Consider the following 25,287-nt stretch of genomic DNA (forward strand, 5'->3'; position numbering starts at 1 on the left):
TGGGACATTGAATTTTTGACAAGACAATAATCTATTAAAATAAAATATAAATGCATGGAAGCCTAACCTTAAGATACCCAATGAAATAAAAAATACAGTAGAGAAAATAATACATTTCAATGAAGAAGGTGATCATTATGAAAATTTCATTTATGAATAATTATGATTAATTAAGGGTTCATTATTGTTCTTATATATTCCTATTCCTAGTTATAATATAAAGCAATGAGTGGGTGATTCCAATGCCAGAATAGTCAGCTCAAGTTATCCCATCCATTTCAGTAATCCAGCCACTCCTCCTTATACATCCATTTATAGCTAGACAGGATTTTGATTCTCATTTTTCTATTTTATTTTTAAAAAATACTTAAATAAAATTTAATTATGAAAAGAATATTCAATTTAAATTAATTATAATTAATAAATTAAAAATATCTAGAAAAAATATAGAAATCTATATATGCATTTTAAATTGGTGAGTTGATAGGGAATTCTTTGTTATTTGAATATAAAAATTAAACTGGGCATATATATAGAAACCGCCGTAGAAAAGAAAAAAAAAAAACAGATAAATTTTAGAAATTTAGTTATTATTAGGTATAATTATTGTATCATATAAAATACTTATTTGATATGATAATAAGTTTTTAATAAAGGTACAATAATAAGTCAATAGATTAGGAATATTTATACAAAAATAATTATACTTTTTTTAAGATTTACTCATTTACGTACAAATTATATTTAGGTAAATATGAAAATTATTATACAAGTCCCTAAAGATCTTTGAGCCTAAAACTCAGAATGTTGAACCAGCCTTGATTATGTTTACTTTTTCTGCTGTTATTTTACTTCAATAAAATATCAAAATAAAAAATTAAACTCTGGCATAAGCTTGAGAGAGTTGAATTGTTGAACCAGTCCAGGAGGGATGATGTAATGAAGGTTGATCATTCAACAAGCTTCTTAAAGAAGAATTGGTGAAATAGAAAATAGCCGACTTTCACCTATAAATACTCATCTATTCATTCAACATTTTTCACATCTTCAGCCCAACAACTAAAGCCTAGCTAGAGAAAGTAGTCACAAAATGAAGAGCTTTCACTTCCTTGGGTTATTGGCTTTTGCTTTGGCTCTCTCTTTTGCCTCTGCCTTTGACCCTAGCCCTCTCCAGGACTTCTGTGTTGCAACCCCCGAACCCGAGAATGCTGGTATACATATCAAGTTTTGTTTTTTTTAACGTTTATGTCACAGTATTTAATCCTATAAAGCATAGTATTCCTCTGTAGATATCTTTTTTCTTATTTTGTTATTTGCATCTCCAATGGATACTGATGCTAATTTTTTATATATTAATGCAGTGTTTGTTAATGGAAAGTTCTGCAAGAACCCAAACCTTACTGTAGCCGGTGATTTCTCTATTTCGGGACTCAATATTCCAGCATTTACAGGAAACCGAGTTGGATCAAATGTCACCCTCGTAAACGTTGATAAAATACCAGGACTTAACACTCTTGGTATTTCTCTCGCTCGGTTAGACTTTGCTCCCAATGGTGGCTTAAACCCTCCCCACACTCACCCTCGTGCCACAGAGATCCTTGTAGTTGTGGAGGGCACCCTTTATGTTGGCTTTGTCACATCCAACCCCAATCGTTTGTTCACCAAAGTCTTATACCCAGGAGATGTTTTTGTATTTCCAATTGGTCTCATCCACTTCCAGTTTAACATTGCAAAGACGAATGCAGTTGCCTTTGCTGGTCTAAGCAGCCAAAACCCAGGCGTCATCACCATAGCAAATGCAGTCTTCGGGCCTAATCCACCCATTAATCCTGATGTTCTAGCTAAGGCCTTCCAATTGGATAATTATACAGTAGAAAAACTGCAGAAACTATTTGCAAACGCGTAAAATAATATTTATATAAACCAAATTCATGTGAACTCATGATATAAATAAATAGTGAAATACCTTATATATTTATATTATGAGTCCATATAAACTCAATCTAAATAAAAATTATTTGTGTTTAGTTATATGCGATGTTTATGTTTCCAATAATTGAATAAGTATCTTTTCTGTTAAATGTATTCTTGATATGTCTATCACAATTCAATAAAGAGCTTTTTGGGTGTGCCATATATATTTAAGTATATTTATTTTAGATTTTGCAGTTTATTTAAAATGTCATTGGCTGAAACACTGAAAAAAAAGTGTATGAGAATAATCCAACCAGATTATTTAAGAATCAAATGATTCTTATAGTTTTGATTTGAGTTTAATTTTTTTATTTATATTTTTAAAATTATTAAAAGAGAAACGATAAACTTGATATTACTAAAATTTTTCATCTACTGTTAATTCATATTGATTATTGAAAAGTTGATTATCGGGATTTATCCCAGCTAATCCTTTTTTTTTTTTTTTCTGAATATTCATTTAATTTATTAATAACGTGATAAACTTAACATAATATAAAAAAAAGGTTAATTAGATGCTGAAGACGAGGAAAATGGAATATGCGGTTAGAATTCAGTATTTAATTAATACGTAAAAGAAACTCGATTTCGATAGTTGTTGCAGCAGGGAATTTCTCTCCCTAATGACGTCGTTCCTCTCTTTGAAGTGAATCTCTAGCCTGCAATTGTTGGATTGGGTTCGTGCAGCATCAACGTCCATGATTTAATTTTTAATTATCCTTATTTACTTATAGCTATAAACAAATATAAATTAATTTAGTTTAATAACCACGTGGCAAGATAACTTAGTTTAATCCAAAGACTTAAATCATATTATTCAGCTCGCTCTTGCTAAAAAATAAATTGTAAAATGTACTTATCATTTTTTTATCATAAAAGAAAACTTTACCTAGATGTTGAAAAATGAACATTCTCTTACTTAATTGAGAAAAATAATGATTTTAATTTTTAATTTTTTAATTTGGTTGGAATCGACCAATCATTCTGGTCGATATCTAAATTTATATTGTTGATATAATAAAAAAAAATCTATTTAATTTTCACTCAATTAAATATGACAGGTTATTTTTTTTTTAAAAAAAATACTTGATTCAGAAAATTATTAAACAGGTGTAGTAACCAAAACAAACGTGGTAAAGAAATCATATTTTTTATTAATTAATTAAGTAAATAAATAAAAAGATTTATCTTAAAACAAATAATAAAAATAATAAAAAAATATTTTATATTTTGTGACCACTGATCTTTAAGAAATTATGTTCCACTGTGTACTATTTGGGAATATGACAGATTTTTCTCAGAATTGACACAAAACTCCAGTGAAATTCTATACAACTATAGAAATTCACTTATAAATAAAATAAAAAGTATTTTGAGTGCCTAAGGAAAGATAAGTAGTAAATGGAAGATAAATATTCATAAAAATAGGCTATAAAAATGATTTAATCAATACATGTATTTATAGTTTTAATTTAGACACAACTGTTTTATAATAGTTATCAAGCTAATAGACATGTCTTTTGAGATATAAAATTTTATAATATTATCAAGTCAAAAGACATAATTTTAGAACAGAACTGTTCATAATAGTTATTAAGACAACATATATATTTTATAAGCGATAGACACACATTTTAGGAGATCAAAAGACATAGCCTTTCAGATTTTCTCGTAAACTTTAAATGTGGAATTGAGATGTGATCATTTAGCTGTACTAACTATATCCAGTAATTATGGCTTAAACAAGTAAAGGACCATGAAAGATTTTTGATATTACACAATAATTGCTCAAAGTAGGTCATGTACTGACATTCGATAATAGGATTACGTGGCAATGATCTGATAAGATGAAACTCAATCCCACCGAAGGAAAAGAAGACCCAGATACTTCAGGACTCAGCTCTTCGTTAAGACTCGTTCACTCAACTATAGGGCAAGACTCCATAGAAAGTTACCGTTAACGGCTACTATCCAGTAGATTCCTATTACACCTATAATTATGTATCCCCTATCAATTAGTCGGCACCAACCAAATTTTCAGGAGATTATTATAATTGACTCCATCTTCTTATAGTATAAAAGCTAATGATCCTCTATCAGTCGGAGTAGCTGCCGTAAGTGCCAACCACCTCACATTCTCTTTCTTGCAGGATTGACCAATCACGACACAACTTCATTTCGACCATATTATTTGGTTCTGGTGTCAAAAAATCTATTGAATTCTCTTTGTTCATTTGATTTAAAACTAGTCTCTTATTCCTTTTCTTTCAAAAAAAAAAAAAAATCTTTTATTCCTTCCTTTCTCGAGATAGTTGATAATTCATGAGCTATTTCTAAGGCTGCTACCAATAGAGGCGCTATCATTTCTTTCACTCTTGGCAGTGGACAAAACACACTCTCTATGGTCAACGAGGTAGATCTCAACAATCTGAATAACGAGCAAATACTCCAATATATTAAAAGGTTGCAGACTACTCTCGAGCAGTATAAGGTTTGGGAGGAGACCTCATTTATGGCTTCCAGAATAAATGAGAAAGCTTCCATCGACACCCAAGGACTTGAACAAAGAAAATTCAAACGCAATCTAAGAGGAAGGCAAAGTTGAAGGAAAAGGAGTCATTGGACGAGACTCCTAAGGATGTTGATTGGAAATTAACACGGGCCGTGCATAGGTACCAGAAGGAGCAGGAGAAGGATTATAGGTTGGACGATGCCTCGCCTCTGTCAGAAGAAATCTTAGCAGAGACTTTTCCTGCAAGTTCAAACTCTCAAATTTGGATAAATACGACGGAACAACAGATCCTAAAAATCGCATGGAGATCTTTAAGATGACAATATAGCTTCAAGATGTCAACGATTTTGTGTTGTGCCGAGTATTTCTATCAACACTCATAGGTTTAGCTCAGAAATAGTATCAACATCTGAGCTTAGGTTCAATCTAGAACTTTACACAATTTAATACCATAATTCGGGTGTTAATCCCACTAAACAAGACATCTAATACCAAGACCACAAGGCGGGTTCCGTCAGGCCATAATCCGAGTGTTAGTCCCACTAAACAATGTATCTGATATCCATACCACAAGGCGGGTTCCAACAGGCCATAATCTAAGTGTTAGTCTCGCTAAACAAGACATCTTATGCCAGGCCATAATTCGAGTGTTAGTCCCACTAAATAAGGCATATTATGCTAGACTACAAGGTGGGTTCTGCCAGGTCATAATTTGGGTGTTAGTCATGCTAAATAAGACATCTGATGTCAAGACCACAAGACGGGTTTCTTCAGGCCATAATCTGAGTGTTAGTCCCTTTAAACAAGATATCTGATGCCCAAGCCACAAGACAGGTTCCGTTAGGCCATAATCCGAGTGTTAGTCTTGTTAAAGAAGGCATCTAATGCCAAGGCCACAAGGTGAGTTCTATCAGGCCATAATCCGAGAGTTAGTTTCACTAAACAAAGCATCTTATGTCAGGCCACAAGGCGGGTTTCACCAGGGTATAATTCAGGTATTAGTCTCGGTAGATAAGACATTTTATGCCAAGCCACAAAGGTGCGTATTCGCCATACCACGCGATCGAGTGTTAATCCCAAGAAGACAGTCAAATTTCTGCTAAGAATACCACAAGGCGAATAACCGCTAGGTGAGTCTTCAAGTGTTAGTCCCAAAAGATAAAGGTAAATTTCTGCTGAAAAGTGCTTAAGACGGGTAACCACTAGGGAGTCTTCTAGGTTCTTCCCAAAAGATAAAGACAAATTTCTGCTAAAAAAGACCACAAGGCGACTATTCGTCAGGCTAACGACCAGTGTCAGTCTTGATTAATAAAAATCTTTAAGTTGTTATCATGACCGAGTGTGAAGTTCAATTTTTTATTTGTTCTAAGCTATTTATTTCATAGCCGCGATGGAGTATTCACCAGGCGAGTCACAAGTCGGGGGTAAGTCCTATTGAAAAGTTTAATATTATCTTATGGCAAAAAGCAGAGACTGCCAAGTGTTTGGTCAGGTATTAACACTTTACAAATTTTTTATAAAGATTATTCAAAATCTTATTTGGCTATAGTCGGATGAGAGTTACGGTTGAGTAATAAGCATATAAACACTTAGCGAAAATAATGACAAAGAATATAGAAGGAAAGATTTCTCATTAAAAATGAAAATTACAAGACAGGGCAATTATCGCGCAAAGCAATACGAGCATGGAAAACTAATCTAGTCAGGCTATATGCCCTAGATCGTGAATATAATTATCACTTTCAAATATAAAGAATCGAAAAACAGCGGGGACTTTTGATATTATACAATCATCTAAAGTAGGCCATGTGCTGACACTCGAAGACATGGCCACGTGGCAATAGTCTAATTAGGTGATACTTATTCCCACCGAGAGAAAAAGAGGCCCAGATGCTTCAGAACTCAATTTTTTGTTAAGACTCGCGCTCTCAAATACAGGGCGAAACTCCATGAGATGTTATTATTAACGGTTACAATCCAACAGATTACTATTACGCCTATAATCATGGATTCCTTATTAATTAGCCGATATCAACTACACTTTCAGGAGATTATCATAATTAACTCTATTTTTTTTTTTACAATATAAAAGCTAATAATCGTATAAATCAAGGTACACATTCTCTTACACAATTACTCCTGAATTCTAAGCAATTTTTTATGCTCACCGTTTTCTTTAGCTTATTGACTTGAGCGTTGAAATAACTGTTGAACGCTATTTTCTTTAACTTATTGACTTGAGCGTTGGAGTGACTGTTATAATCTCCAACCAAGAATTAACCAATCACAGTATAACTCTATTTTGACCACATCAATTTATATATATAATATATTTAAATTAAGTTCTAAATTAAGTTAAGGAAAAAAAAAAATTCTGGATTAGGCGCTAGTCGAGATATATATATATATATATAATCTTCTATTAAACTGTTGACTTTGTGATTTTTTTACAGGACAATAATTTATTAACATAAAATATAAATGCATGGAAGCCCTAAGCTTGAGAGACCCAATGAAATTCACACACAACAGTTGTATGAATAATTATGATTAATTAAGGGTTCATTATTGTCCTTGTATATATCCTAATACTAGTTGTAATATAAAGTAATGATGAGCGGTTAAGTCCAATGCTAAAATAGTCAGCTCAAGTTGCCCCATCCATTTCAGGAATTAATCCAACCACTCTTCATGTGCTTATACATCCATTTATAGCTACGCAGGATTTTGATTCTCATTTTTCTATTTTATTTTGAAAATACCTAAATAAAATTTAATTCTGAACTTAATAAATGAATTTTAAATGAATTTTTATAAAATTATACATGATTTTATTTTTTAAAAAAATAAAATAAAAATTTTGAAAATTAAAAAAAAATTATTCTAAATAAAAAAATTAATAGAATTAAATTCAATTTTTATAAAATTTTTATTTCAAACAAAACTAAAAATATAATAATAATATAATTAATAAATACAAAAATCTAAGAAATCTATGCACATTTTGGTGGGTTGGTGGAGTTCGTTGTTATTTGAATAAAGAAATTAAATACAGTTAGGAGGCCATAATAGAAAGGCAACAAAAACCAACAAATCTTGAATATTTGGTTTTTCTTAATAATTTAATTTCCATCGCCATTAGACTGGACTGGTGTGCTTGATAATAATGCAAGGATTTCTTAATGCAATAACTATCTCTTAATACAATAACACTAATTAACAATATTTGATAAAATAAATAATTCCACACTTTTTTTTATATAAAATTAAGCAGTGTTGAACTAGCCTTGATCATGGTTAGTTTTTTTGCTTTTATTTTCCTTCATTAAATATAAAATAAAATAAAACTAACATAAGCTTGAAACAGTTTTTAGTGTTGAACCAGTCCAGGAGGGATGATGTAATGATTAAAAACAGTTGATCACTCAACAAGCATCTTATAGAAGAATTGATGAAATAGAAAATAGGCAAAAATTCGAGAGGCTTTCTCTATAAATACTCATCTATTCTTTCAAGATTTTTCACACCTTCAGCTCAACAACTAAAGCCTAGCTACAGAAAGTTCTCATAAAATGAAGGCCTTTCATTTCCTTGTCCCATTGGCTTTGGCTTTGGCTTTCTCTTTTGCCTCAGCCTCTGACCCTAGCCCTCTCCAGGACTTTTGTGTTGCAATTCCTGAACCTAAGAATGCTGGTATACATCAAAATATTAATCTTTTTTCTTATTTTGTTATTTGCAAGTCCAATGGATACTAATACTAACTTTTTATATATTAATGCAGTGTTTGTTAATGGGAAGTTCTGCAAGAACCCAAATCTCACTGTAGCTGGTGATTTCTCTATTTCGGGACTCAATATTCCAGCATTTACAGGAAACCGAGTTGGATCAAATGTCACCCTCATAAACGTTGACAAAATTCCAGGACTTAATACTCTTGGTATTTCTCTTGCTCGATTGGACTTTGCTCCCTATGGTGGCTTAAATCCTCCCCACATTCACCCTCGTGCCACAGAAATCCTTGTAGTGGTGGAAGGCACTCTTTATGTTGGCTTTGTCACATCCAACCCCAATCGCTTATTCACCAAAGTTTTATACCCAGGAGATGTTTTTGTCTTCCCAATTGGTCTCATCCACTTTCAATTTAATATTGCAAAGACGAATGCAGTTGCGTTTGCAGGTTTAAGCAGCCAAAACCCAGGCGTCATCACCATAGCAAATGCAATCTTCGGGCCTAATCCACCCATTAATCCTGATGTTCTAGCTAAGGCTTTCCAATTGGATAATTATACGGTAGAAAAACTGCAGAAACTGTTTGCGACCACATAAAACAACCATTTGAAGTCAATGCTGCTCATTGTTTTAAAATAATGTTATGTTTCATGCACTTGTCTCCAATAATTGAGCAAGCATATTCTAGTTATATGCAAATGTGTGTATTCTTGGTGTTCTTATAATAATTCAATAAAGAGACTTTTGGATATGCCTTCTTTATGTATTCGTTTCGGATCCAGCAGTTGCAGTTTACTTGAAATATTGGGGAAACACTTAAAAAAAATAATAATAAGAGAGAGAATTATTAAATTAATATTAACAATCGAATCAGATTATCTAAAACTCAAAATATTATTTCCATTCTTATTTAAGTTTAATCGTTTTATTTGTCTGCTTGATATTGCTAAAAATAAAAGAAAAACTTGAGATTACAAAACGATTTTCATCTACTATTAATTCAATTATCAGCAGCCTAAGTGTTCTTCCTATGGTGGTGTCTAGGGAATTTCTGGTCCTAATGGCTTCGTTACGTAGTGAGTCTTTACCCAATCTCTAGCTAGCCTGCTATTGTTGGATTGGATTCCTGCGGCATCACATCCCTGGATTTGGCAATGTTTCCGCATCATCTGCATCCTTATTTTGGGAGCTTTTTTCTGGTTGACTTAGCTAGGGTTTGGTTTAAAAGTAGAGCTGTTATGTTATATTATTTCCTACCCTACAATATGGGATTGTCCGTGTGCTTGCCTTGTCTTTATCTTTTCAGTGATTGTCTACAGCCCCTGTTCGTGTAATCTCTTGGTAGATCTGATATGTTCTTGATTATGTGGATTTTACTTTAGTTTGTTTTTGTGTCATGTAAATTTCCAAGGTTTTTCAACTGCCATGCATACTTATCCTAGATTAGATATATTGGTAAGATTGATGATCAGGGCTTATCCCTGCAAAGTTTTATTTATTTATTTATTTTTTTTAAATGTTCATTAATAAATAATTTCTCTTCCTTATGTATAAACATATACACATTCCTTATGTATGAATCTCTTATTAGTAATGTGAATTGTATGAATTTAGAGGTTACAACTCTATACTAGTAATTGCTTGAGGTTTACCTCTTTTCCATTTTTTTAAATAGTTTATTAATAATATGTGATAAGCTTAACATAACATATATATATATATATAAAGTTAATTAAATGCTGCAGACGTGGAAAATGGAACATGAGCTTACTTGGTTAGAATCCAGTAATTAAGAAACTTGATTGGATAGTTGTTGCAAATTATAAAAATATTTATAAGACCTTCTGCTTCTATTAAAATATTAAAATAAAAATCATAATAATAATAATAATAAGAGACATTGTCGAGCAGGCATTATTAACTAACATAAGATGTAGACATTTGTCCAACCGAATGAAATTAGACACTGTCTGTTTTTTAATTAAATTTAAATTAAGATTCAAACTCCAAAATCTTACCATTTCAGACGCCACTGTAGAGTTACTATCTGGGTTATATATCTGCTGCGTCTCCATGGCCAAGCTTGAACCATTCAAATCACCAACTCATCTCAGACTATTGTGCCATTGTCTGACCCAACCACTTCTTGGAAATTATTGAGTTGCCTTTTTTTTTTTCTTTTTAAACAAGATTGCTTTCCTTTATACACCCACTACATATATAATGCAAAATATATATATAAGATTTTTAATTATTTTCAAATTAATATAGTGAAAGCAATAAATTTAAATAAATTTACTTTTTTATCTATAATTTGAGACAAATAAAAAAGAATATAATAAATTTATTTTAGATAAATTATTTTCCATCATCTTCACTGTATATATAGTTTAGCGAGTAAATGTGAAAATTTTTTGATTTTATAAAATAAAATGTTATACTATACATGTTCTCCATTCAGTTGTAAAATTACTAGAATAAGCCCATTCTATTATCATGTCTCTACGAAAAACTACGGAATAAATCTCGGATTAGATTATACTTAAATTTGAAAAATAAATTTTTAACAGCTATAGTTTAAGACTTTACTATTATATTTTATTTATTAATTATTATCGTAAGCAGAATTAGATACTTGAAAATTTTCAAGTTATTTTAAAATGGGATGTTATACTATATATGTTTCTATTCAGTTGTACAATTACTGAAATAAGGCCATCTTTTTACCATTTCTCCACAGAGGACTTGTTCAATACATAGTTTTAAAAGGATAACCAACTAATTAAACTCTTTCAAATTCCATCACTTTCCCTTATTATATTGTACATACCTAATATTATTGTTAGATTAAAAAATAATTTTTTAGCAGCCATCAAATTCCTTGTAAACAATTTATATCAGGCCCAAGCCCAGCCCATATAAAAAAAAAAAAAAAAAAAAAAAAGAAAAGAGCTTTTAAGCTCTGGTTTCGGGAATGTCCCAAAACATTCCCGAAACCACAGTTCTCCCCCCTGCTCTGGTTTAAAAAAAAAAAAACAAATTCCTTTTTCTTTAATCCAAATCTCCTCCCCTCAACCCATAAACTTCTAAGATCCTTCAGCTAAATCCTGATTAAACATATATTCTGCTTAAAAATTTCAATAATTTATTCCAGAGGTTCCAAAATTTGGATAGGTGAGTTTTATCCCTTTTATTCAATTTTTACGATATAATTTATTTTCTTTACCTTTTAATAGTGATTTTTGTGATTTGAGGATAAAAATGGGTTATATTTTAATTAGATCCAATCAATGGGGTTTTATATTTATTTTTGGGATTAATGATTTTTATAGGTTGATTTAAATAATATTTACAGTTTATTGAGTATTTTTGTTGAGTTTGAGTATTTTTGAGAGGACTAACTATGCCGAAATACTGCCGAAATTTTTTTTAAAAATATATATATAAATGTATTTAAAATTTCGTATTTTACGTTTTATATTATTGTTCTAGAGCATTTTTTTTATTATTTGATATATTATTTTATTTTCTTTTTAATTCTAGGAGAGGATCCAGCTTCCAGGATAGATACTAAGGGTCCTCCTGCGACTTAAGTCTTTTGTCCCAAGTATTCTGGTGAGTGGATAAATATATAACATTGATATTTTTCTTAAATGTATTTATATGTGTATATGTTATTTTGTTTATTTAAAATGGGAAAGGATAAAGTTATTTTATATTTCTTGAATCAATGACAATTTAATTTAAAGCACTGCTGAATAAATAGCCGATTACACTCTGTATATGCACCGAACAGATAACACATTGATGACAGGTGATTTATTTTCAGCATGATATATATTTATACTGTCTTTGGGACAGCGCTTGATATACAAATAGCTTTTGGGGCGTATGTCAGGTGGTCACCCTTTGGGGGTAGCTCTGCACATGTGTATGACCAGTATTTTATTTGCTCTTAGGCCAAACTTGTCATTATAGAGTCTAAGATGCCAGCATTGCTCTCAGGCTGTTATTATGTTATTACACCTGAGATGCTAGCATTATCTGCAGGAACATATTATGAGTGTATGCAGATTTTATTTTTCACAATTTATTTTATATTGATTGAATTAAATTGTATTTATTCAGCTGACTTATTTTAGCTAAATATTTGGTACTATTAATTACCTAAACTTATCTTTTCCCTTTGTTATTTATTTATCCGCTCACTGAGTAGTTTGTACTCACCCCTTATATTTCTTTTAATATTTCAGTTCCTTTTGGGTGATCTGCTCAGCAGTCCTCATTTCCTAGTTTGTCATTCCTTCCATATCGTCCACTCAGAGTCTAGAGGAGGTCGGACCAAACCTAGGCCTTTTGTCATTTCTTTTTTGTACTTTTGATAGATCATGTATAGATTGTACAGCCCAGTGAAGAATGTATTTTGTTTATTGTAAATATATTAGGGATTGACTAGTCCAGCTATCAATCCTCTCCTGAATGTTTTATAATTTGAAATTATAGCAGGTTATATGTGTTCATATGTATAAATATTAGGGGGAACTCTGTCAGTTTTCCTGGTCATATCCGTCTCTACAGATTGGAGAATGGGTGTGACAATTTTTGGTATCAGAGCCTAGGTTTATAGATTCTGTAGACTTTCCTCGAGTTGGTATTTTTTTTATTATATTCTGATCATTCTTTTCGTATTTCTTTTCCGTTTGTAGGACAATGCCGCCCAGAGTAGGTAATAGAAGTCGGGGCCGTGGTGTTCGTACAGCTAGATTAGCTGATATTGGTCGACCTCCTAGGGATCCTACAGTTGCACCTCTGCCTCTTGAAGGGGTGGCAGATCATGAGTTATCTGAGAGCCGAGAAGGACATGGAGAATCTGTCTCTCATGGTGTTGAATTAGGGGCATATCCGACTACACCATCATTTCCTTCAGCACCTGCAGTTGCACCTGCAGTTGCACCTGCAGCTCCACCTTTTGTTCCACCTGTAGCACCAGCCCATCCTTTCCAGATAAATCCAGACTTGGGTGCTTTTGTGGCACAAGTAGTTACAGCAGCTGTTACAGCCAAACCTAGAGATCCGTGGGAGATAGTGGATCGTGCTAGACGTTTGGGAGCTTATGATTTTGAGGGTTCCTCTGATGCTGACATTGCAGATAAATGGTTAAAGAAAGTGCTAAAAGTGTTTGAACTAATGCAGTTGACTGATCCAGAGAAGGTAGATCATGTACATGGGTTGCTTCAGAGTAAGGCTGATGCTTGGTTTGATGGCATTCGTCGCAGACATGGAGTCAGACTGACTTGGGATCAATTTATACATGAATTTCGCCAGGAATATTTGTCAAAAAGTTGCAGGAAAGGGAAGCAGGATGCCTTTTTCAGGGAAGCCTCTCAATACGAGAGTATGTTGACAAGTTTGAAGATCTTTATTGCTTTGTTTCAGATATATTGCCTTCTGAGGAAGCAAAATGTGATAGATTCAGACAGGGCCTACATGTCAATATCAGATCTTCTATGACCTGGTTCAGAGGTAATAATTTCAGAGAGTTGGTGGAAGCAGCTTTGAATGTTGAAAAAGTTAAGCAAGAAGAGAAAGAGTATGAACAGAAGATGAGTAGAAAGCATTTGCAGGGCTCACAGGGGTTCAGAGAAAGACCAGCTAAGAGAGGGAGCAGTTCATTTCAGTCGCAAGCTAGATACAGTGGTAGTGGTAGAGGTTCCTTTGTTAACACAGAGCAGCAGGTTGCTCGACCACAGTCCAGTCAGAGCTCAGTAGCACAACCAGCGGGTAGTTCCTTTGGGGCACAGAAACGTGGACAAGGTCAAGGATATGATTCTGGGTTTGAACAAAGGAAGAGACATTTTCCTTAATGTGCCACCTGTGGTAAACATCATACTGGGGAGTGCAGAAAGTTTGATAGGGGTTGTTTTGAATGTGGTTCTTCGGGCCATTTTAAGAGAGATTGTCCATTGCTGATAGCCAGAGACAGTGGTTCTCAGCAAGGATCAGTGGCGCCTCAGAATCTAAGGTATGGTGTGACACCAACACAAGGTGTACCTACAACACAAGTTGGGCCTAACACAAGCAGAGCCAGTGGAGCTACTTCATCTTCTCAGTCTAGACCAACGATGCAACCTGGCAGACCTCGCACTCAGGCCAGAGTTTTTTTCTATGACACAGCAGGAGGCACGAGCGTCTCCAGAGGTGGTGACTGGTATGTTAACTATTTTCGATAAAGATGCACACATTCTTATAGATCCTGGTTCCACTCACTCTTTCATATCTCAATCCTTCTCTAAGCATGCTGATAGAGAACTAAAACCTTTAGACTGTGGATTAGCTGTGAGTACTCCAATTGGGGATTCTGTAGTATGTGAACATGTGTATAGGGATTGTGTTGTTAAGTTGGGCGACCATGAGCTGTTAGTGGATCTAATTCCTTTGTGTCTACAAGATCTGGATGTCATCCTAGGTATGGACTGGTTATCCCGTCATCATGCCACAATAGATTGCTTTGAGAAATCAGTGGTATTTAATAGTCTAGAAGGGTCTAAGTTCACTTTCTTTGGGGAGAGGCGTTTACTTCCTTCTTATGTGATTTCTGCCATGACTACTAGGAAGATGCTTCGGAAGGGTTGTCAAGCGTATTTAGCCTATGTGGTGGACAGTAACCTAGAAGAACCTAAATTGGAGGATATACCAGTAGTAAACGAGTTCCCTGACGTATTTCCTGAAGAGCTTCCTGGGTTGCCTCCGGATAGAGAGATTGAATTCTCTATTGATTTAAATCCAGGTACAGCTCCTATTTCTATGGCACCATACAGAATGGCCCCAGTAGAATTGAAGGAGTTAAAAGCACAATTGCAGGAGCTACTTGATAAAGGTTTCATAAGACCCAGTGTTTCACCTTGGGGAGCCCCTGTGCTATTTGTGAAGAAGAAGGATGGTTCCTTAAGGTTGTGTATTGACTACAGACAATTGAATCGAGTCACAGTGCGAAATAAGTATCCTTTACCCCGCATTGATGATCTTTTTGATAAACTCCAAGGTGCTAAAGTATTCTCTAAGATTGATTTGCGGTCTGGTTATCATCAATTGAAGATCAAGGAGTCTGAAATACCTAAGACAGCCTTTAGAACTCGTTACGGGCATTATGAGTTTCTTGTTATGCCTTTCGGGTTAACTAATGCACCCGCTGCTTTTATGGATCTCATGAATAGGGTGTTCAAGCCCTACTTGGATAGCTTTGTTATTGTGTTTATTGATGACATCTTAGTATATTCCCGTAGCAAGGAAGAGCATGAGAAGCATTTACGGATAGTATTGCAGATTTTGAGAGATAAACAACTATATGCTAAATTGAGCAAATGTGAGTTTTGGCTTGATCGGGTGGTTTTCTTGGGACATGTTATCTCAGCAGATGGAGTTTTGGTTGATCCTAAGAAGATTGAAGCAGTAGTCAATTGGGATCCTCCAACTAATGTTACAGAGGTTAGAAGTTTTCTGGGCTTAGCAGGGTATTATCGTCGCTTTGTTCAGGATTTCTCCATCATTGCAGCACCATTGACTAAACTCCTCCGGAAGAATGCAAAGTTTGAATGGACATATGAATGTCAAGAGAGTTTTGAGAAGCTTAAAACGTGTCTCACATCAGCTCCAGTTCTTACCTTACCCTCAGGTGTAGATGGATTTGTGGTGTATAGTGATGCTTCTCACAAGGGTTTAGGCTGTGTACTCATACAACATGGGAAGGTGATAGCTTATGCTTCTAGACAGCTTAGACCACATGAATTAAATTATCCCACCCATGATCTAGAATTAGCTGCAGTTGTGTTTGCATTAAAGACATGGAGGCATTATCTTTATGGCGTGACTTGCCAGATTTTTACAGATCATAAGAGTTTGAAGTATCTTCTCACACAGAAGGAGTTGAATTTAAGGCAGAGACGGTGGATTGAGTTACTTAAGGACTACGACTGTACCATTGAATATCATCCAGGTAAAGCTAATGTGGTAGCTGATGCCCTTAGTCGCAAGTCCTTTAGTAATTTGGCTTATCTCAAAACAGTTCGGCTTCCTTTGTTACTAGAGATCAGATCCTTAAGGGTAGAACTAGCAGTGGATGATGCAGGAGCATTGTTAGCAACTCTCAAAGTTCGACCAGTTTTGATAGAAAGAGTCAGAGAAGCCCAAAATCAAGATGAGCAGTTGAGTAAGATCCGGAATGAAGTAAGAGATGGCACCCGTACCGACTTTTCTCTAAGGGAGAATGGAACTTTAATGTTTGGTGATAGACTATGTGTACCCAGAGTGGAAAGCTTGAAGAGAGAAATTATGGAGGAAGCCCATTGTTCTGCTTACTCTATGCATCCAGGCAGTACAAAATGTATAGAGATCTTAAGGAAAATTATTGGTGGCCAGGTATGAAGAAAGAAATAGCTAACTTTGTGTCCACATGCTTAGTTTGCCAACAGATTAAAGCAGAACATCAACATCCAACAGGAAAGCTGTAACCGCTCCCTATTCCGGAATGGAAGTGGGAACACATTACTATGGATTTTGTTTCTGGGTTACCTCGTACTTCGCATGGACATAATGCAGTATGGGTGATAGTTGATAGATTAACCAAGTCAGCACACTTTTTGCCTGTTAGGATGGATTATTCTTTAGACAAGTTAGCAGAGATCTATGTCAATGAGATTGTAAGACTTCATGGTGCTCCAGTTTCTATTGTTTCAGATAGAGATCCAAGATTCACTTCTCGTTTTTGGCCTAGGTTGCAAAATGCCTTAGGCACCAAGTTGAAGTTTAGCACTTCCTTCCACCCTCAAACTGATGGTCAATCAGAAAGAACTATTCAGACCTTGGAGGATATGCTGAGAGCTTGCGTGATGGAGTTTAAAGGAAGTTGGGATAGGTATGTGCATTTAATGGAGTTCTCTTATAACAATAGTTATCATTCGAGTATCGGCATGGCTCCTTACGAAGCTTTGTATGGGAGAAGATGCAGAATGCCATTGTGTTGGAATGAGGTAGGGGAAAGACAATTAGAAGGTCCAGAACTAGTACAACACACTACAGATAAAATTCAGCTGATCAGAAGTAGATTAAAAACAGCACAAGACAGACAGAAGAGTTATGCAGATCTGAAGAGAAGGGATATTGAATATAATGTTGGCGATAAGGTATTTCTAAAGATCTCTCCTTGGAAAAGGGTTGTACGTTTTGGCAAACGTGGAAAATTGAGTCCGCGATTCATAGGACCGTATGAGATTTTAGAGAGAATTGGACCAGTTGCTTATCGTTTAGCACTACCTCCAGAGCTATCTCAGATTCATAATGTCTTCCATGTATCCATGTTAAGGAGATATAGAAGTGACCCTTCCCACATTCTCCAGAAACAGCCTATCGAGTTGAGGGAAGACTTAACATATGAAGAAGAGCCAGTAGAGATCATTGCCAGAGAAGAGAAGGTTCTAAGGAGCAAGATAATATCCCTGGTTAAAGTTCGATGGAGTAACCATTCTGCTAAAGAAGCTACCTGGGAAAAAGAAGAGAATATGAGAATTCAATTTCCACATTTATTTCCTTCACCAGGTATGTAAAATTTCGAGGACGAAATTTCTTTTAGGAGGAAAGAATTATCAGGCCCAAGCCCAGCCCATATAAAAAAAAAAAAAAAAAGAGAAAAGAGCTTTTAAGCTCTGGTTTCGGGAATGTCTTCTCCCCCCCCCTCTCGCGAAACAGAGCTTCTGCTCTGGTTTAAAAAAAAAAACAAATTCCTTTTTCTTTAATCCAAATCTCCTCCCCTCAACCCATAAACTTCTAAGATCCTTCAGCTAAATCCTGATTAAACCTATATTCTGCTTAAAAATTTCAATAATTTCTTCCAGAGGCTCCAAAATTTGGGTAGGTGAGTTTTATCCCTTTTATTCAATTTTTACGATATAATTTATTTTCTTTACCTTTTAATAGTGATTTTTGTGATTTGAGGATAAAAGTGGGTTATGTTTTAATTAGATCCAATCAATGGGGTTTTATATTTATTTTTGGGATTAATGATTTTTATAGGTTGATTTAAATAATATTTACAGCTTATTGAGTATTTTTGTTGAGTTTGGGTATTTTTGGGAGGACTAACTATGCCGAAATACTACCAAAATTTTTTTAAAAAATATATATATAAATGTATTTAAAATTTCGTATTTTACGTTTTATATTATTGTTCTAGAGCATTTTTTTTATTATTTGATATATTATTTTATTTTCTTTTTAATTCTAGGAGAGGATCCAGCTTCCAGGATAGATACTAGGGGTCCTCCTGCGACTTAAGTCTTTTGTCTCAAGTATTCTGGTGAGTGGATAAATATATAACATTGATATTTTTCTTAAATGTATTTATATGTGTATATGTTATTTTGTTTATTTAAAATGGGAAAGGATAAAGTTATTTTATATTTCTTGAATCAATGACAATTTAATTTAAAGCACAGCTGAATAAATAGCCGATTACACTCTGTATATGCACCGAACAGATAACACCTTAATGACAGGTGATTTATTTTCAGCATGATATATATTTATACTGTCTTTGGGACCGCGCTTGATATACAAATAGCCTTTGGGGCGTATGTCAGGTGGTCACCCTTTGGGGGTAGCTCTGCACATGTGTATGACCAGTATTTTATTTGCTCTTGGGCTAAACTTGTCATTATAGAGCCTAAGATGCCAGCATTGCTCTCAGGCTGTTATTATGTTATTACACCTGAGATGCCAGCATTATCTGCAGGAAACATATTATGAGTGTATGCGGATTGATTGAATTAAATTGTATTTATTCAGCTAACTTATTTTAGCAAAATATTTGGTACTATTAATTACCTAAACTTATCTTTTCCCTTTGTTATTTATTTATCCGCTCACTGAGTAGTTTGTACTCACCCCTTATATTTCTTTTAATATTTCAGTTCCTTTTGGGTGATCCGCTCAGCAGTCCCCATTTCCTAGTTTGTCATTCCTTCCATATCGTCCACTCAGAGTCTAGAGGAGGTCGGACCAATCCTAGGCCTTTTGTCATTTCTTTTTTGTACTTTTGATAGATCATGTATAGATTGTACAGCCCAGTGAAAAATGTATTTTGTTTATTGTAAATATATTAGGGATTGACTAGTCCAGCTATCAATCCTCTCCTGTATGTTTTATAATTTGAAATTATAGCAGGTTATATGTGTTCATATGTATAAATATTAGGGGGAACTCTGTCAGTTTTCCTGGTCATATCCGTCTCTACAGATTGGAGAATGGATGTGACAATTTAGCTGTGCAAATTCCCAAACCCTAACTCTCCATTAAACCAAAAAAACAAAATAAATAAAACTATAGGAGGTGAAAATGAAAACTTCAAAACTCACGTGAACGATTTGAAGCGGTCCAAGTTGACATTGAAAATTAATTCAAAAGGAGGGATGGTTAGATGTATATGCTTACATTTATAGAATAATTCGTGGTTTGGTGAAATAAAAAACAGCTAACCCTTGAGAATACCTGAGAGAGCTTCACCTATAAATACTCATCCTTTGCTGCAAGATTTTTCACAACTTCAGCTCAACAAAAAAGGCTAGAGAAATCAAGCAGTCTTAAAATGAAGGCCTTTCATTTCCTTGTCTTATTAGCTTTGGCTGTGGCTTTCTCTTTTGTCTCCGCCTTTGACCCTAGCCCTCTCCAGGACTTCTGTGTTGCAATTCCTGAACCTAAGAATGCTGGTATACATCACAATAGTAATCTTTTTTCTTATTTTGTTATTTTCATATCTAATGGAAACTGAAATTAACTTTTTATATATTAATGCAGTGTTTGTTAATGGGAAGTTCTGCAAGAATCCAAATCTCACTGTAGCTGGTGATTTCTCTATTTCGGGACTCAATATTCCAGCATTTACAGGAAACCGAGTTGGATCAAATGTCACCCTCGTAAACGTTGACAAAATACCAGGACTTAATACTCTTGGTATTTCTCTCGCTCGGTTAGACTTTGCTCCTTACGGTGGCTTAAATCCTCCCCACACTCACCCTCGTGCCACAGAAATCCTTGTAGTTATGGAAGGCACTCTTTATGTTGGCTTTGTCACATCCAACCCCAATCGCTTGTTCACCAAAGTTTTATACCCAGGAGATGTTTTTGTGTTTCCAATTGGTCTCATTCACTTCCAGTTTAATATTGCAAAGACAAATGCAGTTGCGTTTGCAGCTCTAAGCAGCCAAAACCCAGGCGTCATCACCATAGCAAATGCAATCTTCGGGCCTAGTCCACCCATTAATCCTGATGTTCTTGCTAAGGCCTTCCAATTAGACAATTATACCGTGGAAAAACTGCAGAAACTATTTGCCAATGCGTAAAACAATCATTTAAAGTCAATGTTGTTCATTATTTTAAAATAATGTTTAGTTACATTTCATGCATTTGTTTCCAATAATTGAGCAAGTATATTCTAGTTATATGTAAATTTGTGCATTCTTGGTGTTTTTATAATAATTTAATAAAAAGACTTTTGGATGTGCTTTCTTTGTATATTCATTTTGGATTTGTATTTGAAATATTGGTGGAAACACTTAAAAAATAATAATAATAAAAGAGAAAGAAATATTGAATAATACTAATAATTAAATCAGATTATCTAAGACTCAAAAATGCATTCCACTCTTTTTTAAGTTTAGCCGTCTTGTTTGTCTGGTTAAGATTGCTAAAAAGAGAAGAAAAACTTAGATTACAAAACATTTTTCATCTACTATTAATTCAATTATCAGCAGCCTAGATGGTCTTCCTATAGTGGTTCTAGGGAATTTCTGGTCCTAATGCCTCCGTTGCCTAGTGAGTCTTTACCGAGTATCTAGCTTGCCATTGTTGGATTGGGTTCCTGCGGCATCACATCCCTGGATTTGGCACCGTTTCCACATCATCTGCATCCTTATTTTGGGAGATTTTTCTGGTTGGCTTATCTAGGGTTTGGTTTAAAAGTAGGGCTGTTATGTTTGATTATTTTCTGATGCTGTTTTTTGTGGTCTATTTGAGCAATTGAGTTGCCCCACTTAAATAATCCACCGAAACGCACTCAAATAACTTTTTAGCCCACTTTTTATTTACCTCAAAATTATTAATCCAAATTATTTAGTAGTTTCGTGCTAATTATTATATACAATTTCGATTAATTATAAACTGTTGATGTGGAACAGATTAAGCAAATAGCTGACCGCCTGCAATGTGAGATTGTCTGTTCTTGTTGCCCTGCAATGTGTAATCTCTTGGTACATATTTCTGATCTGTTCTTGATTGCGTGGATTTTACTTTAATTTGTTTTTGTATCATGTAAATTTTCAAGTTTTTCAACTACCATGCATACTTGTCCTAGATTAAATATATTGGTAAGGTTGATGATCAGGGCTTATCCCAGCAAAGTTATTTTTTATTTCCAAAATGTTCAATAATAAAATTTCTCTTCCTTGTATAAACATATACACATTCAACATCAACTTTTTTCCAAAAGTAGAAAAAAAGTATATATATTTTTTATCATTTATAGAAAATTTTAGGTACATACTCAATTTAAGCTATTACAGCAATAATGTTGTAGGCTTTTATGTATGAATCTCTTATTAGTAATGTGAATTGTGATGTTCTCCAATAAAAAAAAATTGTGACATAGGTTGAAACAGATAACTGAGTCAACTAGGATGTTCAATCAGTTGAATTAAATCGAATTAAAAAAAAATTTACTTTTCATAAAATATAAAAAGTAAATTGAAAGGAAATGATAAATAAATTTGAACGGAACAAATTGATTTTTTCAGTTTAAAATTGGTTTGCCTTTCATTTCCGAAATTTTTTATTACTTTTCAAAAAATTTCTTATTATCTTTCAATTTCTCTCTAGCCGATCAAAATAAATTTATTCTATGCTAAATATCAATCAAAAAGAAAAAAAAAATAAAATTAGTACATATAAATACAATCAATACAATACAAATATAAACATATTTAAGATTAAAGTAATACAATATAAAAAATTAAAAATATCACCACACAATAATCTATGAAATTGAAAATGAATACACAACTCAATCAAACTGGAGAATGTTGTTGCAATGCTGGATCTGTTCTATTGTACCGCTACGACTGTTGGACTTGTGTCGTTGCGTCGCTACGACTATCAACCATTGAATCTGTATCGATACTGGAGCTATATTACTGTTGGCTACGATGCTTGGATTCATTTTAATATTGTTTGGAGGGCACTTGCTGTCATATCAGCTACTATGGAGGCCACCTTGAGTCGCATAAGTACTATTAGGTTGCACCACTTATGAATGTCGAAATTATAAAAAATTAATAATATCATAAATTTATAGTGAACGAGTGAGTCCAATATTTATAAATTAATTTTATTAAAATAATCAGCTTTAAGTATCCCATACCCCTAATTTCAAGAATCCAACCACTCTTCATGTATCATATATAACCATCAATCTATCTAAGTCTTAACGTTGATAAATAAAGCTTAATAAAATAATTAATTTAATAATTTGTTGCTGAAGAAAGAAAGTAGAGTTGATAAATAATTTAATGTATCTCTATTGCCCTCTGTAATGTGGTTTATAAGATCATGACTAAGATGATAGTTAACCGGCTTAAGTCCATCTTGCCGTCTATTGTCTCCGAAAGCCAGAGCACTTTTATTTCTGGGCGCAGCATTCAGGGCAATATAATCTTAACTTTTGAGGCTATGCATGGATTTAATATGTTTCATCGAAAGAAAGAGTTATATGGGGCCCTTAAAATGGACATCAGCAAAGCCTATGATAGACTAGAGTGGGATTTCATTCGTGACATGCTCATCCGCATGGGGTTTGCGCAACGATGGGTTACTTTGGTGTTTTCTTGTATCTCTACTGTTCGTTATTGGATTCTGCATGATGGCAGGGAAATCGGCCCTATCTTACCAACGAGGGGACTGAGGCAAGGAGATCCCTTGTCGCCTTATTTATTCATTCTTTGTGCTGAGGGGCTATCCCGCCTTTTACAAGACAGTATAAACTAAGGCAGTCTTCATGGGTTCAGGATATCACGGGGTGGCCCGCAGATCTCCCACCTTTTTTTCGCGGATGACAGCTTGATTTTCTTCAGAGCAAATGTTCAAGAGGCGTTGGAGCTCAAGCGTATTCTTCGTATCTATGAGAACGCATCTGGACAATTGGTTAACTTTCAAAAATCATCTCTTTCTTTCAACAAGTATACTCCTGTGGCTCTTCGAATTTCTATCTGTTCAGTGCTCTAGATTGAGGAGAAGCCGAATTTGGATAATTATTTGGGACTCCCTTCTCATGTTGGTAGTAATAAGAGGGAAGTGTTCAGTTTTGTTAAGGATTGTTTGTGGAAGCGGCTGAATTCATGGAAGTATCGTGCGCTGTCCCAAGCAGGTAAGGAGGTCCTCTTGAAAACAGTCCTCCAAGCTATGCCAAACTATGTTATGAGTTTGTTTTTACTGCCTCGGACTTTATGTGCTGATTTGCAGCGTATGATGACTCGGTATTGGTGGAGTAAGGGTGCTGATCAAAATCGCGGTATTCACTGGCTGGGTTGGCGTAGAATGGCGAAGCACAGACTTGACGGCGGGTTAGGTTTTAAATCGCTCCATGATTTTAACTTAGCCATGCTTGGTAAGCAGGGTTGGAACATTATTAACAGGCCTCATTCTTTAGTGTCCCGCGTTCTTAAGGCTCGTTATTTTCCAACAACATCTTTTTTTGAAGCATCTTTGGGCCACAATCCTAGCTTTTTGTGGCGTAGTATATGGGCGACTCAGAGTCTGGTTAAAGCTGGTGCTTATTGGAGAATTGGGAATGGCAGGTCAGTTTCTATTTGGACTCACCCTTGGTTGAAAGAGGCGCCTGACTTATTGGTTTCTACACCCCCTTCTCCGAACTGTACTCTTTCTGTTGTTGCAGATCTTATGATCGGCCATAGATGGAATGAGAGTTTAATAGCTCAGTTGTTCAATGATAGAGATAGGAGTTGTATTTTGAACATCCCTCTAAGTCTTTCTTCGCATCCAGATGCGTGGTGCTGGAAGTTTGCATCCAAGGGTCACTATTCTGTTAAGAGTGCTTACAGATTTCTGGTTGTTGGGTTTCGACATAGGGAAGGTAGTGAGATATGGAGTCGTTTTTGGAAGACGAAGGTGCCTCCTAAAGTACTTAATTTCTGCTGGCGTGCTTTAGTTAATGTAGTTCCTTGCCTCTCTTTACTTCAGTCCAGGAGAGTTCCGATTGATTCGATGTGTCCGTTGTGTCATGAGGCTCCTGAGACTATCCTACATATTCTTGTTCAGTGTCCTTTTGCCCGCAGTTGCTGGTTGAGTTCGCCTTTGGGTTGGCCTGCATTCTCCGCTGCCTCTCTCAGGGAGTGGTTCTCTTTAGCCTTCCTTACTGCTTCTGCGGAGAATGCTTCCCTTATTCTAATGATATGTTGGGCTTTGTGACATAACAGAAATAATGTTGTTTGGAAAGCTCAGGGTCGAACTGCGAGTGGTGTGTTCTTCATGGCACTGAATTTTTTGCAGCAATGGAGGGGGGCCTATTCTGATTCTACGAGCTGCACCAATGTTGTGTCGGCTTTGACTGTTTGGTCTCCTCCATCGCAGGGTTGGATTAAGGTTAATATTGACGCCTCTTTAAACTCGTAACGAAGTTCGCTAGGCTTCGACTGTGTAGTCCGAGATGCTAATGGTAGATTTATAGCGGATAAAGCAAGCTGTTTTTGCAGTCAGATGGAGGTTAAGTGTGCTGAGGCAGTGGCTTTTCGAGAGGCATTGAGCTGGATTAAAGAGTGCGGATGGGATCGAGCTCTTTTCGAATCGAATGCTCAGGTTCTTATTGTGTCCATTAACAATGCTTCATTAGATGATTTATCACCTTTTGGTCTTTTGGTTCAAGATTGTAAATTGCTTCTATCTAGTTATGAGGAAGCAAGATGTGCTTTTATTCACAGGTCTGCGAATGATGTCGCTCATGTTCTAGCAACATCGGC

The 25,287-nt window shown here is 34.8% G+C and overlaps 3 protein-coding genes across 3 annotated transcripts; all 3 read left to right on the forward strand.

Annotated features, from left to right (window-relative positions):
- The first annotated feature begins 1,057 nt into the window (after positions 1-1,057).
- LOC110621403 (germin-like protein subfamily 1 member 13) lies at positions 1,058-2,134 on the forward strand. The gene is made up of 2 exons (XM_021765682.2): positions 1,058-1,211; positions 1,362-2,134. The coding sequence occupies exons 1-2, from the start codon at positions 1,091-1,093 to the stop codon at positions 1,904-1,906; spliced, it is 666 nt and encodes a 221-aa protein (XP_021621374.1). The 5' UTR covers positions 1,058-1,090; the 3' UTR covers positions 1,907-2,134.
- A 5,865-nt stretch (positions 2,135-7,999) lies between these two features.
- Positions 8,000-8,966, forward strand: LOC110621407 (germin-like protein subfamily 1 member 13). Its single transcript, XM_021765688.2, has 2 exons — positions 8,000-8,179; positions 8,268-8,966. The coding sequence occupies exons 1-2, from the start codon at positions 8,059-8,061 to the stop codon at positions 8,810-8,812; spliced, it is 666 nt and encodes a 221-aa protein (XP_021621380.1). The 5' UTR covers positions 8,000-8,058; the 3' UTR covers positions 8,813-8,966.
- Positions 8,967-19,817: 10,851 nt separating this feature from the next.
- Positions 19,818-20,666, forward strand: LOC110621426 (germin-like protein subfamily 1 member 17). The gene is made up of 2 exons (XM_021765708.2): positions 19,818-19,971; positions 20,060-20,666. The coding sequence occupies exons 1-2, from the start codon at positions 19,851-19,853 to the stop codon at positions 20,602-20,604; spliced, it is 666 nt and encodes a 221-aa protein (XP_021621400.1). The 5' UTR covers positions 19,818-19,850; the 3' UTR covers positions 20,605-20,666.
- Positions 20,667-25,287: the final 4,621 nt, after the last annotated feature.

This window comes from Manihot esculenta, chromosome 8, assembly GCF_001659605.2.
Source record: "Manihot esculenta cultivar AM560-2 chromosome 8, M.esculenta_v8, whole genome shotgun sequence".
In the NCBI taxonomy this organism is placed as follows: domain Eukaryota; kingdom Viridiplantae; phylum Streptophyta; class Magnoliopsida; order Malpighiales; family Euphorbiaceae; genus Manihot; species Manihot esculenta.

Bases quoted from the DNA above. Each gene is read 5' to 3' on its own strand.
- LOC110621403 (XM_021765682.2), top strand. From the start codon at position 1,091: ATGAAGAGCTTTCACTTCCTTGGGTTATTGGCTTTTGCTTTGGCTCTC. The intron at 1,212-1,361 runs GTATACATATCA...ATATTAATGCAG, and splicing joins CCCCGAACCCGAGAATGCTG to TGTTTGTTAATGGAAAGTTC.
- LOC110621407 (XM_021765688.2), top strand. From the start codon at position 8,059: ATGAAGGCCTTTCATTTCCTTGTCCCATTGGCTTTGGCTTTGGCTTTC. The intron at 8,180-8,267 runs GTATACATCAAA...ATATTAATGCAG, and splicing joins TCCTGAACCTAAGAATGCTG to TGTTTGTTAATGGGAAGTTC.
- LOC110621426 (XM_021765708.2), top strand. From the start codon at position 19,851: ATGAAGGCCTTTCATTTCCTTGTCTTATTAGCTTTGGCTGTGGCTTTC. The intron at 19,972-20,059 runs GTATACATCACA...ATATTAATGCAG, and splicing joins TCCTGAACCTAAGAATGCTG to TGTTTGTTAATGGGAAGTTC.